Raw genomic sequence first — 17,911 nt, forward strand, 5'->3', positions numbered from 1 at the left:
TTTCTGATGAGCATGACGGGAACACCTCTTTTCAATGTCAACTTATGCGGTGGAATTCCGGAACATGATATGGTGTTGAGAAACTACGGTGAGTATATTTCTGCGTTGACATCCGACAACAACTCCTCATTGCACATACTATCTGAGCTGAAATAGACCTTCTCATCTCCAGTTATGATCAACAAAAAATGATCGTTCACAAAACCGACACTTTCATTAGTGGGTGCAAGGATTGCTCTGCCTTCGAAATACTCGGGAGTGAAAAGGTTGGTCACCAGATCCGGATAGACAAACTCTATAAGATCCAAAAAGGGATCTGCAGAATTCCGAATCAGCATGTCATCGGGAATTTCAATTGTGGCATTACCTTCATTTATCTCGCCAGCATCGCCATTGCCGATTCTCAATATCCAGTTCGCAAATTCTCTTATTTCATCTGCATTGGCGGAAGAGGAGGACGACTCATGTCTCATGTTCTTGTTTAACTTCATAACCTTGCATTGCCTCCACAACGGTGATGAATTGATTGTAGCATGCACAATGTCTTGTCTCGACGCTTTCAACACAACTGGCAGAATTTGCCGAAAGTCCCCTCCAAGCACTACAACCTTGCCTCCGAATGGCATATATGAATCAAGTATAGATTTCATTGTTTTGTCGAGTGCTTCGAAACAATACATGTGCATCATCGGTGCCTCGTCCCATATGATTAGCTTTGCTCTAGACAACAATTCTGCCTGTGGGCTCTGTTGTTTGATGTTGCATGTGGAGCTCTCATGTACAATTATTGGCAGTCCAAATCTAGAATGAGCAGTTCTGCCACCTGGAAGTAGAAGCGAAGCAATACCACTGGAACCAACATTTATAACTATTTCTCCTTTTGAACGGATAACAGCCGATAGAGTTTTCCGTATGAAAGTCTTTCCCGTTCCTCCATGCCCATAAAGAAAGAACAGTCCACCTCTGTCATTTGTAACAGCATCCATGATATCATCGAACACTTTTTTCTGCTCATCAGTAATGGATGAAAGGTATTTCTTATTCTTCACGCATAGCATCAACGTCATAGTCCAACTCGTCGAGAACTAATCTATATACCGTGTTGTTCATCGACCCAATTGGAATCGGCATTGGGGGAAAGTTACTCAGGCTTTTGCTGTTGCTTTGCAATATATTTTCTATTTCGATCAAAGCGTAATTTCTCAGAGTATCGTCTGACAAGGTGGACCTTTAATATAATATAATATGAAAAATTAACATAATGTGGCGATTATAAAAATATATAGTTTTAATTCAAATGTGTGTAGTAAACGGTGTAAGAACGTAAGATGTATTCTCATACCTGAATTGGTACGACGTTGTTGCAGTCTGTACTCAATATCCTCGGCGAATTCTTTCCAGCAACACTCCCACACATGTTCCGGCCTGCTCATATTATTTGCGACCAAAAGTACGACGAATAATCGTCTCACATAGTCACCACTGGCCCACTCGTTTGCCTCCTTTATGCCAGCTATGTACTCCTTGTCGTCATCCAGTAGTCCAAGCGCAAAGCACGCATCTTTGAAAGTTGGGTAGACGTGATCCTCGACTTTCCTAAGATCATCGTAACACGTGCAACCTCTTTGAAAGTTCAACAACAGTCTCAAGTAATAGTCTTCACCCCTGCCTGGCGGTACATTCGTAACCCTTCCGATCGAGAATCCTATCTTTCTCGGCATTCAAAGCTTTTTCCTTATAGACAAATTTCTGTGGAAACTCTCCATACCTCAAATTTCTAGCTTCAGGGTACAACTTATTCTCTTGGAACCAAGCAAAGAACATCGTTTGCTTCGCAGTCGGTCTGTTCATCACATCAACTAATGAGTCATTATCTGTAAACACAACAGACTGACTGTCTGGAAGATGAAAGCTTAACCTAATCACCGGTGGGTCTCTAAAGTGAATGTCAAAGCTAAATAACCTCTAAACAGCCTCGCATGACGAAAGATATCTGCAGTCGTAGTACATCTTTATCTCATCGCGATTTTCAGGAGTTGCACCTGGATTATTTGATTGATAAAATGCCGCCGTGACCCGATCGTGTCCTTTGTTGACGTACTTGAATAAATACTTTATCGACTTATTCTGGTTGCACAACTCGACATTAATGTGTGCTCTGTACTTTTTCAGTAGAGCACGGTTATAAGGCACGACGAAACCATTGTCGAGATATGTTTTCTTCTTAACCACGGTCCTCCCATTTTCTCTTCTTCTGTACACCGGATAACCATCTGCATCGGCCTCAGTACTGTTGACAAAACTCTTTAGAAATCGCTTCGTGCAAATCCCGTCCTTCATGCATGGAGAGTTTTGATTGGCCAGACCGCACGGGCCGTGAATCATATACTTCTCAACCAAATCGTACATCTTTCGGTCTGTTACCTTATCTGGGATTTCGGCACATATGATTTTATCTATGTCTTTTGATGTCTTCGGTTTGTCTTCATTGTGAAGCCAAATCAATATGTGCGCATGCGGGAGACCGCGCTTCTGAAACTCAACTGTGCAAACATCTGAACATTTGACATTTTAAACGTATTTGGTTAGCATTAATATACATATATTTTCAATGTTTGACGTAATAAAATAGTTATAATATTATAAGAGTAGACAATGTATAAAATGTATATTATGTTATATTTTTATCTTATAAATTGATACTTACATGCTCTAATGCGATCAAATATTTTGCCCTTCTTCAAATCTGACATCAGACTGTCGAGCTTCATCTTAAAAACTCGAGCAAGAATATCGGGACGGTCTTCAGGTCTCAAATTAGTACCGTTCAACACCCTTTGAATTTCCGGCCACTGTGGATTGCAGGTAATAGTGATAAACAACGATGGAAATCCAATCCAGTTGCATATTTGAAGAGCATCGACAAAGTTGTTAAACATGTATCTTGGACCTTGGGTAAAACTGCCTGGTAGAATAACCCTCGTGCCAATGGATCTAGCATCCGTATCTCCCTTCAAAATACTTTCCTCGATACCCTTGTACATGTCAACTTTTAACTTATCCTGGTTAAATCTTATAAATTTCAGTCTTTCCGATTCAACCCTTGAAAATGCGTCGACCATGAATTGCTGGCACAATTATTTTGAGTGCAACAGAACTGCGCTGTTGCCAAATCTTTTTTGGATCCTATACGCAAAGTACTGCCGCATTGTTAACTTCTTGCGTATACGTGTACCACTCACTGATGTTTCCCTCAGTGGTATATCATCCCTATAACCATCCTCGCCGAAAGGAAATATTAGCGGATACTGCATTGGAAGATATAAAGGGTGCAACTCACTGATTCGCTGGAATTTTTTCGATCGTGTCTCGACAACTATGTCTCTAACACCCTCCTGGGTGTCAAAATCACCAACAATGAGTCACGTGATTTCACTGGAGTTCGGGAGATTGTAAGTACGGCCATCCGTACTTCGTTTTTTTATGAGTCTCAATTTGACATCTTCCATTCCAGTCTGCGAGAGCCTGTCCCGGGCAGCTCTGTAAGACTGAGCAAGCATATTTGAGTTGTCGACCATATCCTTGAATGTAGAAACAATCTCAGGATCCAATTCGCTGGAACTGTCTCCGGATCTGCAATGATAAAATGAAACATAAAGTAAATTCCTTGTAATATAAAAAAATAATAACATATAACTGAAAGTGCTTTATACCTGACTGTATCCATTCGATTCGTGACTTCATTCTCCGTGTCAAATATATAAAGCTGAGCAAACTTGGGACGCGATCCTTCATCTGGCAACAAACTACCCATTAAATGGTAGTTTTGTCCATGGAGTATGAACGTGTACGGACCGGATCCTCTGTTTATCGTAGTCTGTATCTTTCCTCCAATAGATGTGAATGAGAACATCATATTATACGACCGTATCTGTTCTTGGAAATGCTTGCTTCTTCCATCGGTACCAAATAGGAGAATCTTTAGAGGATCTGGTGATTCTATTAAATTGGGCAATTCGACTTTTCCTCCATTACAGCACATTGAAAACTTAGGATTTGATGTACCCTTTTGCTTATCGATCCTTTCCCCGTTCCACATCATTGCGCCATTGGCATTCGTATGACTGATCGCCAAGATCATCGTATTCTGCGTAGGAAAAAGACATCCGTTATTACGATGAAAACGATAGAATTAACTGTTTGTTGTGGTTGGTGTTTTCATAATATTAGATGAGCACAATCCCACAGTTTTAGTTCCATTTACGCAGCCATGGTTCGATTGAAACTCCTTCATGGTCTCATTATTTGATTTATCTATCAAGTAAGACCCATATTAGAGTGAAATATTAATAACATGATTAGTAAAATGAAAACTTGTGAGTATACACCATAAAGAAATAATTTTCACGAATTTATTTGCAAACAACAAAGTATTTGTTACCTTTCGCCGGTGTTAATGTTCTCTTGTTTCGAATATAATTTATGCGATTTGTCCTTGCAGCTTTTGTATCATGAATGTTGTTCTAGTTAAAAACATTATGCGGGGGGGGGGGGGGGGGGGGGGGGGGGGGTTCTTTCATATTTGATTGTATATTCTTAAAAAATAAGATTACAATGTGATATAACAAAATGAAGTAGCGTATTTATATAATTGCAATATTGTTATTAAATCTATTTAAGACCATAAAATCTTCAAATATTACGACTAATATAGAATGATTTATTAAGATCTAATTAATTGGCAAGTTCCCGTATTTAGTGGATTGTAATAACAACTAAATATATAATTTGCAAGATATGTAAGACATGAAATCAATTAGTTAATAATATATCTTATTTATATAAGAATATATTAGGAGTAAATATATTCCTAAATTAGATTTTTAGTGGGACCCATTTTTAAAAGATTGAATACTCCTAAATTAGGAGTATTCATCGTAAATTTTAAATTAGATTTCACATTGTTACTACATCCATAATTTACGTTTGTTCCATTAATACTAAACCATGATTAATTTACTATTCTTAATGTAGACAGTAGTCAGATCACATTAGAATTCCTACTCGTACTTTATGATATGTTAACTATTTTTTATTGCTGATTTTTATTTAGGGTAATAAATTTAGGATTTAAGTATTAAGATATAATTAATTTATTTTTGTTATTAAATTTCAATTCGGACTTATTTTCCGGTTTAATTTTGCTATTATCTTTTTTTCTTATTTTTGTTTTAATTTATTTTTATTATCTTTGCTTTAATTTAATTTTGTTATTAAATTAATGGTAATACATATATTTGCCATTAAATTTTTTGTAGCGTAAATAAAACTGAATTGGGTTAAATAATTAAAAAAAATATATTGTTTTAGTTTTTTTTAGTAAATTTATTTAACTAAATGTATGCTATTTTGTTTGGTTGTTTTCTCTTAAATTATTTGTTTCGAGCACTTCTTTTGATTAATTGTTTAACAGAATTATCCAATTAAAAAAAATATTATTTTATACTATTTAGATTATGATAGTATTTATTATTTTAATAGAACTTTTTATATAAACAACATATAACAGTAGGTAAAAAAACAATTTTTTTACGAAAAAAAAGGGGAAAAAATTAGAGAGGAGAGATAGCACTTGTATTTTAACGGATTAAATGGAGTAAAAGACACATTAGTGATTTGAGATAAAAACATTCTGCGAATTATATAAAAGAAATCTAACAAATAGAATTATTGATTATAATATTAAATGTTAATTCAAATAAATAAATAGTGCAAAATACCCAAAAAAAAAAAAAAGTAAAAGGTCTTAGTGAATAAAACCACGAACTAAGTTCCACAGAAAAAAAAAGTATGTCAAAGGAAACAATAAGTAATGCTTAAAACCAAGGTTGTTATTCCACTTTTTCCTGTTTGATCTTCTTCAAGAGAACAGTGGTCGAATGCATTGGGGTATTCTCATCCTCTTGCGAATCAAGACTGAAATCCAAACTTCTCTTTATTGGAGTGATTTCAACTGCCGATGAATCGAAAATTGAATCATTCGAAACAGTTAAGGACTCGTTTTCCTATATTGAAATGTTACATAATCCATTAATAAAATACAATTGAATGAACTGTAATTAATTAATACTAATGTTTTAGTAAATTGGAATACTACCAACCTTTGATGGCAACATACAGACCGAAGAACTATCATCGACACTTGCATGGGGTGAAGTAGTATTAACTTGCTGTATATACACATTAAAATTAAAATATATTTTAATAGGATATAAGAAATTAAAAATATGTTGGAGAAAACAATATTAAATTTAATACCTCATCCAACTGGTATTTTTTGATGAATGAATCAGTAATAGCACTGTCGTTGCAGACTGTTAGAATACTATAAGTAGAATTTTCAGGGTCATCAATGTTATTGTGCTTGACATTGACTTTGAACAGAAACTTTGTATCAATCAATCTATCGAGTTCAGCAGGATATTCATTAGGATCTTCACCCTAAATAATGGGGCCGAAAAAGTAATACACATCTTAAGAATATATATTTATGGTTTTTTATATATCTCATTAATAGACATGTAAAAATGTGTTATAATTTTTTAGATAGATTTAATTACTTACTCTTTCTTCCATGATACGGATTAAAGCTCCGACATCAACACTGACTAATTTTTCCGCTTGTTTGCCAAAGGCGATGAATGATGCAGCATTTGTGTCATCCATCACGATCATCTCGATTTTGTAACAGAATTAAAATTGGTTAATGTACTAATAACCAACAATGTAAAAAACATGTATAAAGAAATGATTTATGAATAAACACATTGACTTGTTAACTTAGTTAAATATGCACTTACGTTTTTTCCGGTATGAATAAACACATCGACTTGTTAACTAAGTTAAAAAGTGCGGCATTATTTCGATATCAGACTTTTTCATGTCTCCTTGTAGTACCACATCTTGCATTCCTTCATAAATTTCGGAAGATAAATCTTTCCGCAAACGACCTAATTCGAACATTTAATAAAAAATAAAATTAACAATTAAGTATGAAAGATAAAGGAAATTGGTAACTATTAAACGAAAAACCATACAAAATATATATATAGGGTATAAACAATCGAAAATTACGGTATAAACTAATCGAATATTAACTAAAATAATGAAAGAATGGAATTAAAGTATACAACCTTTTTTCTTACCGTGTGCTTTGTTATATGAATGAGAAATAATGGATGTGGAGTGAGGTATTTATACTTACTTTTCTATCAAAAAAAAAAGAGGTATTTATATTTATGTTTTACGTAATAAAAGGTAAATAGTATACATATTTAAGGAAATCAATTATATGCATTAAATTGATACAATTAAAATTATTTCATTTTAGAATGTAATAATAATAATTGAATATATTATGGATTGAGAAATATATTGTTACTAAAATAGTGTGATATTTACAAATTAACCATAGTTAGAGAAATGTCATTTAATGATTATCATAATATATATATATACATATATATATATATATATATATATATATATATATATATATATATATATATATATATATATATATATATATATATATATATATATATATATATATACATATATATATATATATATACATATATATATACATATACATATATATATATATATATATATATATATATATATATACATATATACATATATATATACATATACATATATATATATATACATATATACATATATATACATATATACATATATATATATATATACATATATATATATATATACATATATATATATATATATATATATATACATATATATATATATATATATATATATATATATATATATATATATATATATATATATATATATATATATATAATTACGGAATATGTCATTTATTATAATATATAATTACATATATATTACGGATTTTAATTGGTATTAGATGACAAAATTAATGATTACCATAATAACCTATATAATATTAAGGAAATATGTAATTGTCATAAAAAATGTCATTTATGTATTATATATTTATGGAAATATATACATATATTTTTAATATATTCTTATATCTGATTATGGAAAGTTATAATTAAATGGACATTATATATGTAATATGTAGTGACACATGGAGCATGATTAGGATGCCTACGTGGATGGTGACATGGATGACACATGTCGTAATTCTAGGCTATGAGGGTTTCAATTTATATATTATATAGATTGATGTTACCTCGGACTTATGCTTTATTAATTTGAATATATTTATATGATCGCTAGTGTGATGATAGCAATATGACTTTTATGCTAATCAATTTTGCCTTTCAGTCATTGGAATAATAATAATAAATTAATTGTTGAAAGATATGAGCAATTAGGGATTTAATTGATTAATTAAAACGATACTTTAGAACTCCATGGAAATCCTCTTTAGGTGTTATTCGAATTTCTGTATTTCTCATCTTGCGAATTCTTATGCATATCAATTATATGATTTTTTGCCGAACCAATTTGAATGTGGTCTGCCTAATATTTGAAGCATGTAAAAAAATGAAAGTGCGTGTTTAGGTTTGTGAAGTTTAGCAGTACTTCGCATGAACAATTTTATGTTATTGAATCGTATGCTGCCTTAGAAATTCGTGCATGTTAGTAGTTCAATTGAATTTTCATGTTTTTTGTCGTAAGACTGAATAGTGATTACGGGACCAATTTCTGTTGTAACAGCCCTAATGCATCTCGATCTAATTATTTTTGTGAGTCTGCTATGTGTACCATTTTAACCGGAGGTATTGGAAAAAGTCTCAACAACTATGAAGGGAAATTTGTATGCAAGATATATTATTTCTTTTTCTTCGTCTTCACAGTTTAAGAATCTTTTAGGGTTTTTTCCATTTTAACTCTTTGTTATCGACTTTCATTTGTATCTCTTATTCTCCATATTTGTATTATTTGAGCAACTCGCTACACTTTTGTGCCTCGATTATTTTTAGGTCTCTTAATATGCCTATGTGGATTATAGCCGGTGCGAGCTGATTTGGGATCACCGCGAGCACGAACAAACAAAGTTGTAAAATAAATGATATTATGTTTTGTCAAAAAAAAAAAAAAAAAAAAAAAAAAAAGGTTAAGCTTTCCTGGAGCACAAATTCCTTTGTCGGCACGAAAATTGTGGAAGATCGCATTGGGGCTCGCGTTTGACCTCATAAGCTCGAATCAACATGGGCAGGAGATAGGACATGAAGACACCTCTCGAAATCTGATTCGGGGAAGCTCAAAACTCCCTTCCACGGTTCCTCGAGGAGATTCGAAAGAGATGCTGGAGCTCAACCGAACACATTAAGTTCGCGAGCTCGCTGGCGGGTTGGAACGTCCAACAACTCCAATGGTTGTTTCGCAAAAAAAAAAAAAAAAAAAAAAAAAAAAAAACAAAGAAACAAGCAAAAAGGCTAATTGTTCGCAAAGGGTTGGAAGATCCCCGCGGCTTCGGCCCAAAAGGTAGTTAGAAGTACGTGAAAAGGGTTGGAAGATCCCCGCGGCTTCGGCCCAAAAGGTAGTTAGAAGTACGTGAAAAGGGTTGGAAGATCCCCGCGGCTTCGGCCCGAAAGGTAGTTAGAAGTACGTGAAAAGGGTTGGAAGATCCCCGCGGCTTCGGCCCAAAAGGTAGTTGAAAGTACGTGAAAAGGGTTGGAAGATCCCCGCGGCTTCGGCCCAAAAGGTAGTTGAAAGTACGTGAAAAGGGTTGGAAGATCTCCGCGGCTTCGGCCCAAAAGGTAGTTGAAAGTACGTGAAAAGGGTTGGAAGATCCCCGCGGCTTCGGCCCAAAAGGTAGTTGAAAGTACGTGAAAAGGGTTGGAAGAGCCCCGCGGCTTCGGCCCAAAAGGAAGTTAAAAGTCCGTGAAAATGGTTGGAAAATTCCTGCGGCTTCGGCCCAAAAGGTAGTTGAAAGTACATGAAAAGGTTGGAAGATCCCCGCGACTTCGGTCCGAAAAATAAATTATGAACGGTCGGTCGTATGGTTGAGCTAATTGCGCTCGCTCGAAGGAAATATTTATGGATATAAAAATCAAACAAGAATAAAATAATACTTCAATAAACGCATGTTTCAAAAACAAACATAAAAAGTCAAGGCTATGCGGTTGGCGCAGTAATCGTAGTACTGCGCAATTATGGTAGCATGTTAAATAATAATTATGTGGTTTCGAGGACAATATGTGGTGGAGGTTAGCTCGCATCTTGTTTGAAAAAAAAAAGATTGTTGACTTCTAACTTTTCATATTCTCAAGCGAACCGCCTCGCTAGGTTCACTAGAGAATAGGGGGGGACTAGATGATGGGGCCCATTTTGGCAAACTTGGGCCGAACCATTTTGAAAGTGGGTCAGAGAGATAATTGTGACCTAGTATAATTTTCCTATATAAATACATGTATAAACCCTAATTAGGGCCAGGCTTTCACACACAATCAATACTATTTTCTCTCTACAAACTCTCTCTCTCTCTACTATTGAGGTCTCTGCTGTTTTTTGGTGTCGAGTTCTTCGATCCGACGAGCGGTGGACTTTTCGGCAACATCAAGAGTAGGGCTTCGAGAAGATCTTGAGGGTGCGAAGTTCGAGCACCATCAATATATATATGTAATGATGTCTCAATATATATCATGATTGATCCCTTTCATTGGTGAAGCTCCATATCTTCAAATCATTGTATAATAACTCTTTGGAATTTTGAAGAGGCATCAAAATATGTACAGTAAATTTTTTAGAATCATAATTGTGTGGTGTTTGACTATCATTGGTCGTTTTCGTGTGTGTGTGTGTGTGTGTTTTTATATGTAACAGTGAGACATAAATTGCTGATTCAGTTTCCAATTTCTGAAAAATCCTAAGATTTCAGAAAAAATCCCAGGACATAATAATAGTAATCAGAGAAAATGGAGTTTGTGGGTACAGTAATAATCGACACTCTCTGCAGTAGTGGGACTACGATTTTACGACGAGACCGAATGCATTAAAAAAGAATCTGAGAAAGATCTTGTCGTTAATTCTATTATACTAAAAAAAATTATATTTCAGAAAAAAAAAATAGGTATTTGAGAAATGTTGGAGGCATGGGCCTCCTTGAATCTATGCTAACTCCGTCACTAACTGTGTGGTTAGACTTTAGAGTAAATGTTAGAAAAAAGTTTGGCCCAATATCCAATTATATAGGGGGCGTTGATTTTAATGAAGATTTTACAGTGAACGTAAGCGCATTGGGTAAAAATTATCCTTTTTATCAGTTTTTGTAGACATGGTGAAATACAGGGCGATCATGCACGATTGACATACATACACATACACACTCATGTGTATGTGTGTTTATCGAGTATTATTTGTATAAATTTATGATACAAAATTACCCTATTTTTTCACCAGGTATAGTATCTTATAGACTTTTTTTATTGAACTCGTTCATTTGATTTTGACACGTCACTACAGTTAAAAAAAATTGGGGAAAAGTTACTACCGTAATTTGGTTGTCCAAATAAATGGTATGTTGATCCAGTGGGCCTTGTAATATTTAATATGTGGACCGGGCGAAAATGGGCCGAATTGTAATAATTGAAACTTAGTAGTAGTCAGACTAAAGGTCAGCAAAAAATTTGGTCTAAAATCCAATTATATAGCTGGAGCCATTTTATTTTTAAATTTTTAGAAGTCAATCATACAGGTGCACTGGTAAGCATACACGGCTATACCAAACTCATTCATTTGATTACGAGTCTCTTGCTCTGTCGACATGTCTCTACGCACGGTTAAGTTTTACAAAAATGGGGAAAGTCAGTACGATAATTTGGTTGTGCAGATGAATGCTATTTCACATATTTCCGGTCTGCAAAAGTAGCAACAATACAATACAATACAGTACGAAGACCGAAGACCGAAACACTAGTTTATTTAACTTCGACATTATTAATGCAGAATTACAAATACTATAGTAACTTATTCCAGACCGACGAATAAGCTACTATAGTAACACCTTATTATAACTTAGCATGCATAAACTTAGTGCACAAAGCAGAGCTAACTATAGCTAGCCTGCCTTCATTAAATTTTTTTTTTTATTTTATATCACACACAACACACACATATATAGATAAATATAGATATATAAAAGATTAATTATATAAATTCATGAGCTAGCAAAGGCAAAACCGTGGCAAGCTCCGTGCTCGGCATTTTCCCAGTTCTTGCATTGGCGGTCGCAGTGGCCGGTGTTCATACAAGCACCGACCACGTCTGGCTCATCTTCTGGCAAAGCGCTGCTTCCCCTGCTTTCATTTCTGCATTACATTACATTTTTTATTATCACTATTACTATATTTTCATGAGAGAGAGAGAGAGAGAGAGAGAGAGAGAGAGAGAGAGAGAGAGAGAGAGAGAGAGAGAGAGAGAGAGAGAGAGAGAGAGAGAGAGAGAGAGAGAGAGAGAGAGAGAGAGAGAGAGAGAGAGAGAGAGAGAGAGAGAGAGAGAGAGAGAGAGAGAGAGAGAGAGAGAGAGAGAGAGAGAGAGAGAGAGAGAGAGAGAGAGAGAACCGTATGATGCTATGATGAGGAGAAAGAAGAAGGAGAGAGCAAATAAATTGGTAGCGGAAGACTTGGCCATATTTTGCTTTGTGTGATGTGGTATTAATTGTTATATTTAATTATTGGATGAATGTAATTGTTGTGGAGAATGGGATGAATGAAGGTGGTATTTATAAGTACTCATCACATAGTCAATTTATCGATGCTCAAAAGATTGAATTTGTCACACATAACTTTAACTTATCCTTTGTGTAATTTACACTCGGTCGTAGACCAGAAAAGGTGGGGCGCCGTGCCCCCAATATTAAAAATACCCCCACTAAAATAGGTTGTCTTTAGAGGGGTGAAAATCGGATGAAATGGATCGAAAATAGTTTTCTTCGAAAAAAAATTCAATTTTTTTCAGAAATAAAAAATGTGTTCCAACCGTTACCAAAAAATTGGAATGCAAAAATTCATTCCAATTTCAGAATGCCTCGGAATCGGCCGAATTTCCGAAATTTCGGATATAGTGGAAATTTTCGCAATAATTTTCTATCTTTTTTGAAATTTTGCAGGAAAATGCAAGAAATTCAAAAGATAGTTCGACAAAACACAATAAATAAAATCACACGTAGGAACAACAAATTGAAACATTTTCGTATAAGGAAAAACGCAACATAAAGTTTCTGATATCGATTAATCTTTTCTAAGATTTTAATACTTAACCTTTCGCTACTTACATTTTTCATATAAAATATAACATAAATTTTATTATAGGATTACAAAATATATTATAAAATTATATTATATATTTCGAAAAACCATAGAAATATTCGGTGCTAAAAGCAGTTCGGAATTTCCGGTAATTTTATATATCATATTCATTCCCATTCCGTTCCAAATAAAATCGGAATAATTGAAGATCGGAACCTCAGAAATCAAAATAAAAAATAATGTTCAAAATTCGGATATTTTCAAATCGGAAATGGCGGGATTCAAAACTTCCAATTTTCACCACTATTTGTGCCCCTACATAAACACTTCCAATTAGCATGAATTTGAACGAGTATTTAGCATGACTTTGAAAGTATATAGAGGTGGAAAAAGGGATTAATTTCCACTAATTTAAAGTTGATAATTATGCTTATCCCATGACTAAGAAGTCAATAATCCTTGTCTTCAAAGGTCAATAAGTCTTGATATCCTAATTCAGTTACTGCTGATCATTGCCAGTTGCCACTATCAATCAGTGGGGATTAATTTATATCCTCTTCTTTCATTAATTTTTTGAGATAAACATTTCCTTGTAACAAAATCCTCGAAAAACCTCCAAAATAAAACATAAGAACAACTTTTACCCTATCCGAAAAGCAAAGTAAAAAAATTGAGAGCAAAAGCAAACCTTAATCTTCCCTTAATTATCAGACACCAATACTCAAATTGTGTTTTACTTACATCAGCATGTGGGTACTTTGGAGAGTAGAGAAGGGAAAAGGAAAAAAAATCAAGAAAATTACAGAGGTTAATGTTGCTGCTTCAATTGGAGAGTGCTACAACAAAACTAGTTTCTCTCTCATCATCATTGTCAAAAGTTGTTCTTCCCCGATTTGCGAGATCGAGAAATGGACGCGAATTCATAATACACCCACTTTTGGCTACAAATAATATTATTTTCCGGCATCGAATATGCGTCGGAATCACACCGTCTTGTTGGAGGAATCAAAAGGTCGATTCTCAACGTCGTTGCCTGTACAACAATCTTGAGAGAAACCCACAAGATTTACTCGCTTCTCTCTCTATCACAATTTTGGTAATAATTTCTTCCTGCGATAGGTGATGAAATGATGGGGATAAAGAAGTTGGGGTAGTAATTTTCTTACTGCGATAACTGATGAAAGGCAGAAAATTAAACCTAGTCAAAAATGTAAGAGAAAGACAATATTACCCCTGTCAATCTCACGTGCAATAAAATAGCGAGTTTAGGTAAAAACGTGCAATTTTTTTTTGTTTGGGGGGCAAAGTGCAAAACGGGCGTTATTTTAGGGGGCAAACTGCTTTTTACTCTATTTTTTTTAGAGTAAAAACAATTTCATTTCATCAAATTAACTCATGACCAATAATATTTTGGACATTAATAAGTAAAAAATCACCAAAATATGACTCATATATAGAGAGCTTAGCTAGTGCATGTCCAACACGATTACCAATCCTTTGTACATACTGAGGTGAGAATGTCCCAAAAACCTTAGCAAGGACATGAATGTCGGCCACTAAAGTCCTATATGCTGAACAATCTTCATCAACTTCATTTATTGACTTAATGACAAAGCTAGAGTCTCCTTCAATGACTATCATACTCCATGTTTGTTCACGAGCAAACTCAACTGCAACTATAGTTGCTTTTGCTTCCGCCGAAGTAGGGTCGAGTACTTGCCGGACACAAATAGACTTCCATCCCATACAAACCCCAACATGATTTCGAGTAATGATTCCAAGTCCAATCTTTCCTTAGAATTAATAGCCGCATTGAAATTGATCATAATCCAATCTTTCCTTAGAATTAATAGCCGCATTGAAATTGATCATAATAAAATCCATTGGTGGTGGCTGCCATCTTGGCTCCTCAATACAACTCGGGCTCCTAAGACTAAGTACTTTGGCAAAGGGATGACGAACTTGGTTTACAAAGTTTAGCGCAAAAGAGACGACGTTCATATGTTCGACCAAATCGCCTTCAGAAAAGGTTCTATTACAATAATATCAAAGTGCCCAACATATTACCACACAGTTCTCAAGGACTGCAAGATCAGCCGATTTTCGTATATGCATGAACCAATCCATCAATTCCAATCCATTCCACCGGTGTATTGACCATAGGTTATTGCTCAAAGCCCATACTTGCCTTGCAAATGCACACATAGCCAAACAATGTCGAAGGTCTTCTACCTCTCCTTCGCATCGAACACAATTAACCTCCGCCGTTATCTTCCTCCTGCTCAAATTAGCTCGGGTGGGTAATAGATTTTTACATGCTCTCCACACAAATATTTTGATCTTATTTGAGTTAATATTTTAATATTCATTTAAAAGTCATCTACTCCAACTAGGATTATCAAATTAATTATTATTTGTAAGTTTATGGGTGGTTTTATTTGTAATTTCACATGTCAACATGTGATTGGTTGTTATTGCATTTTTTATATAACTTAATTTCCGAGAAGTATTTTATATTTCAAGAAGTGAATTATCAAAATACAAACCTGTTTGATTACTTCATTAGAGTTAAAAGATTTTATTTAGAGTATGTAAATAGTGATTAAAGATTTGAATAGCCCATTTGATAACTCCATTGGAGTTGAGAACCTGGAATATGTTGATTAACCATCGCACATCTGAGTTCTGAATTTTATTCTATTTTTCTTTTTGATGAGCGCAAAATATTTAGTAAATTCGAGTATTTGTAAAGATTTCTTGAAAAATAATATTAGTAACACAATTAAAATATAGTTCATGCGTGAATCATGGTAACTAGCGTACGAACCATGAACATAATAGCAAGAACGGGGAAATTATAATTTTCATCCTCAAGTTTGTATTGATTTCATATTTAGTCCTCCATGTTCACAAAAAAATGTATTTGATCCCTCATGTTTCAATAATTTAACACTTTTGGTTATTTCCGTCAATCTACCGTTAGTCCGTTAGTTAAGCCAGTTATGGAACACGCTTGATTCCATTAGTTTTAACGGAAAATTGACGGAAATGACTAAACGTGTTGATTTTTTAAAACATAATGAACCAAATGTGTTTTTTTCTGAACATGGGGACCAAATGTCAAATCAGTACAACCTTGAATGACGAAAACTGTATTTTTCCTTAGCAAGAACCAACGAAAAGGAAGCTTCTACCTCCACTATAAAATAAATGGTAAATTACAACAACCTTCCAGAGATAACGCATAATTACAAGAAAACCCCTTATTTTTCAGAAATTACATTCAACCTCCTATAGTTTGTAAATTTCTTACATCCATCCCTATACAAGGATGTTAATACAAGAACTCTACAAACTGCAGGGTGAATGTAATTATGAAAAGATGAGGAATTTATTTTCATAAATAGACATTATCTTAACAAGACAACTGTAATTTACCCTAAAATAAATATTTCGGGAACATATTGGATGGGTGTTTGAATTTTTCTTTATTATAATAAAGCGTTCTATATTTACTAAAAATCGTTCGATATTAATAAGTCCGTAGGAAGAATAAGAATAAACTGCAAATTGGGTATGGGCCGAAGCCCATCATAAAAATTTGACTAGGTCCAAACTTATAAATGTAATTAATTATGACTTGGCCCAATGAAAGTCATTACCAAAAGAGATATTGATTGCTCTGGCATTAGGGATTTTGCTCTGGCATTATCCACAACCATACTAATTTAAAAATTACCAAATTTAGATTTGTAAACTGATTGAGATTACTAAAAATAAAAATAAAACAAAATGATTTTATAAATGATTTGATGCCAATTATTAAAAAAATAAATTATTGAGCTCGTTTGTTAAGTCAAGGAATTAAATTTGGGCGTAGTTTTTGTTCTATAAAATGTGAAGTTCGATTCAAATTCAAATTGGTTACGGGGAAAAATATTACGCGAGTTCAATTTGTATTAAAGTTATATCGGTAACTTTCTTCTCTACGGCTCGGACCAACACATCATGTAGCAGAGCTTCTCCCATCCGTTCGGTACACTCTATTTTTTTTGTTTTAAAAAAATTATGTCATCGATTTTAGTATCGTTATGTGACAATTTACGTAATCGCTTATAGTTGATTAATAAATCAACTATGTCTTTTTTATAGCCCATTAATTATTTTTTAGTCTAATATATGCTTTTTAATATTTTAATCAACTATGGTCGATTGATTAATAAATTAACTACACAAACATCATAGTCGATTTAAGTCCGGTTTAGTCTAGAATTTCGCAAAAAAAAACATAAAGTAAAATAGAATTTCGTAAAAAAAAAAATATAATAACGGGATTTTCACTAATTATCAACGCAATTTCAAAATGGAGGGATTTTCATTAATTTTCATGTTTCAAAATCACTCAAAAAGAATTCTTTGTTTTGACATGGATGTTATTTGAATTTGAACTAACCAAATATTCAAAAAAAAAAAAAAATCCAATCATCTAATTAAGTATAATTAATCTTTTCAATCAAATCAATTAAAGCCATAAATCATCTCAAATTATATTTATATACTAATTTATGTCTTCATCCCCAACTTTTCTTTTTCTTTTTTTGTGAATTAATTAATTGTAAGGCAAAAAAAAAAAA

At 33.6% G+C, this 17,911-nt stretch overlaps 2 protein-coding genes and 1 pseudogene across 3 annotated transcripts; all 3 read right to left on the minus strand.

The window, feature by feature from the left end:
• Positions 1-83: 83 nt before the first annotated feature.
• LOC148767337 (uncharacterized) lies at positions 84-1,067 on the minus strand. The gene has a single exon (XM_088823958.1). It carries the CDS (start codon positions 1,065-1,067, stop codon positions 84-86), a length of 984 nt encoding a protein of 327 aa, XP_088680084.1.
• An 898-nt stretch (positions 1,068-1,965) lies between these two features.
• On the minus strand, positions 1,966-6,726 carry LOC105954528 (uncharacterized). Its single transcript, XM_088823960.1, has 9 exons — positions 6,625-6,726; positions 6,319-6,501; positions 6,162-6,230; positions 5,901-6,065; positions 3,714-4,147; positions 3,501-3,633; positions 3,243-3,395; positions 2,708-3,128; positions 1,966-2,555 (listed from the first exon to the last, which is right to left on the minus strand). Exons 1-9 carry the CDS (start codon positions 6,724-6,726, stop codon positions 1,966-1,968), a joined length of 2,250 nt encoding a protein of 749 aa, XP_088680086.1.
• Positions 6,727-11,863: 5,137 nt separating this feature from the next.
• Positions 11,864-12,708, minus strand: LOC148767338 (defensin-like protein 19 pseudogene; annotated as a pseudogene). The gene is made up of 2 exons (XR_016033809.1): positions 12,591-12,708; positions 11,864-12,338 (listed from the first exon to the last, which is right to left on the minus strand). The product of XR_016033809.1 is annotated as a defensin-like protein 19 pseudogene (transcript).
• Between the last annotated feature and the right edge of the window lie 5,203 nt (positions 12,709-17,911).

The sequence above is a fragment of the Erythranthe guttata genome, chromosome 10 (genome assembly GCF_056151865.1).
Source record: "Erythranthe guttata isolate IM_541 chromosome 10, IM_541, whole genome shotgun sequence".
Taxonomy (NCBI): Eukaryota; Viridiplantae; Streptophyta; class Magnoliopsida; order Lamiales; family Phrymaceae; genus Erythranthe; species Erythranthe guttata.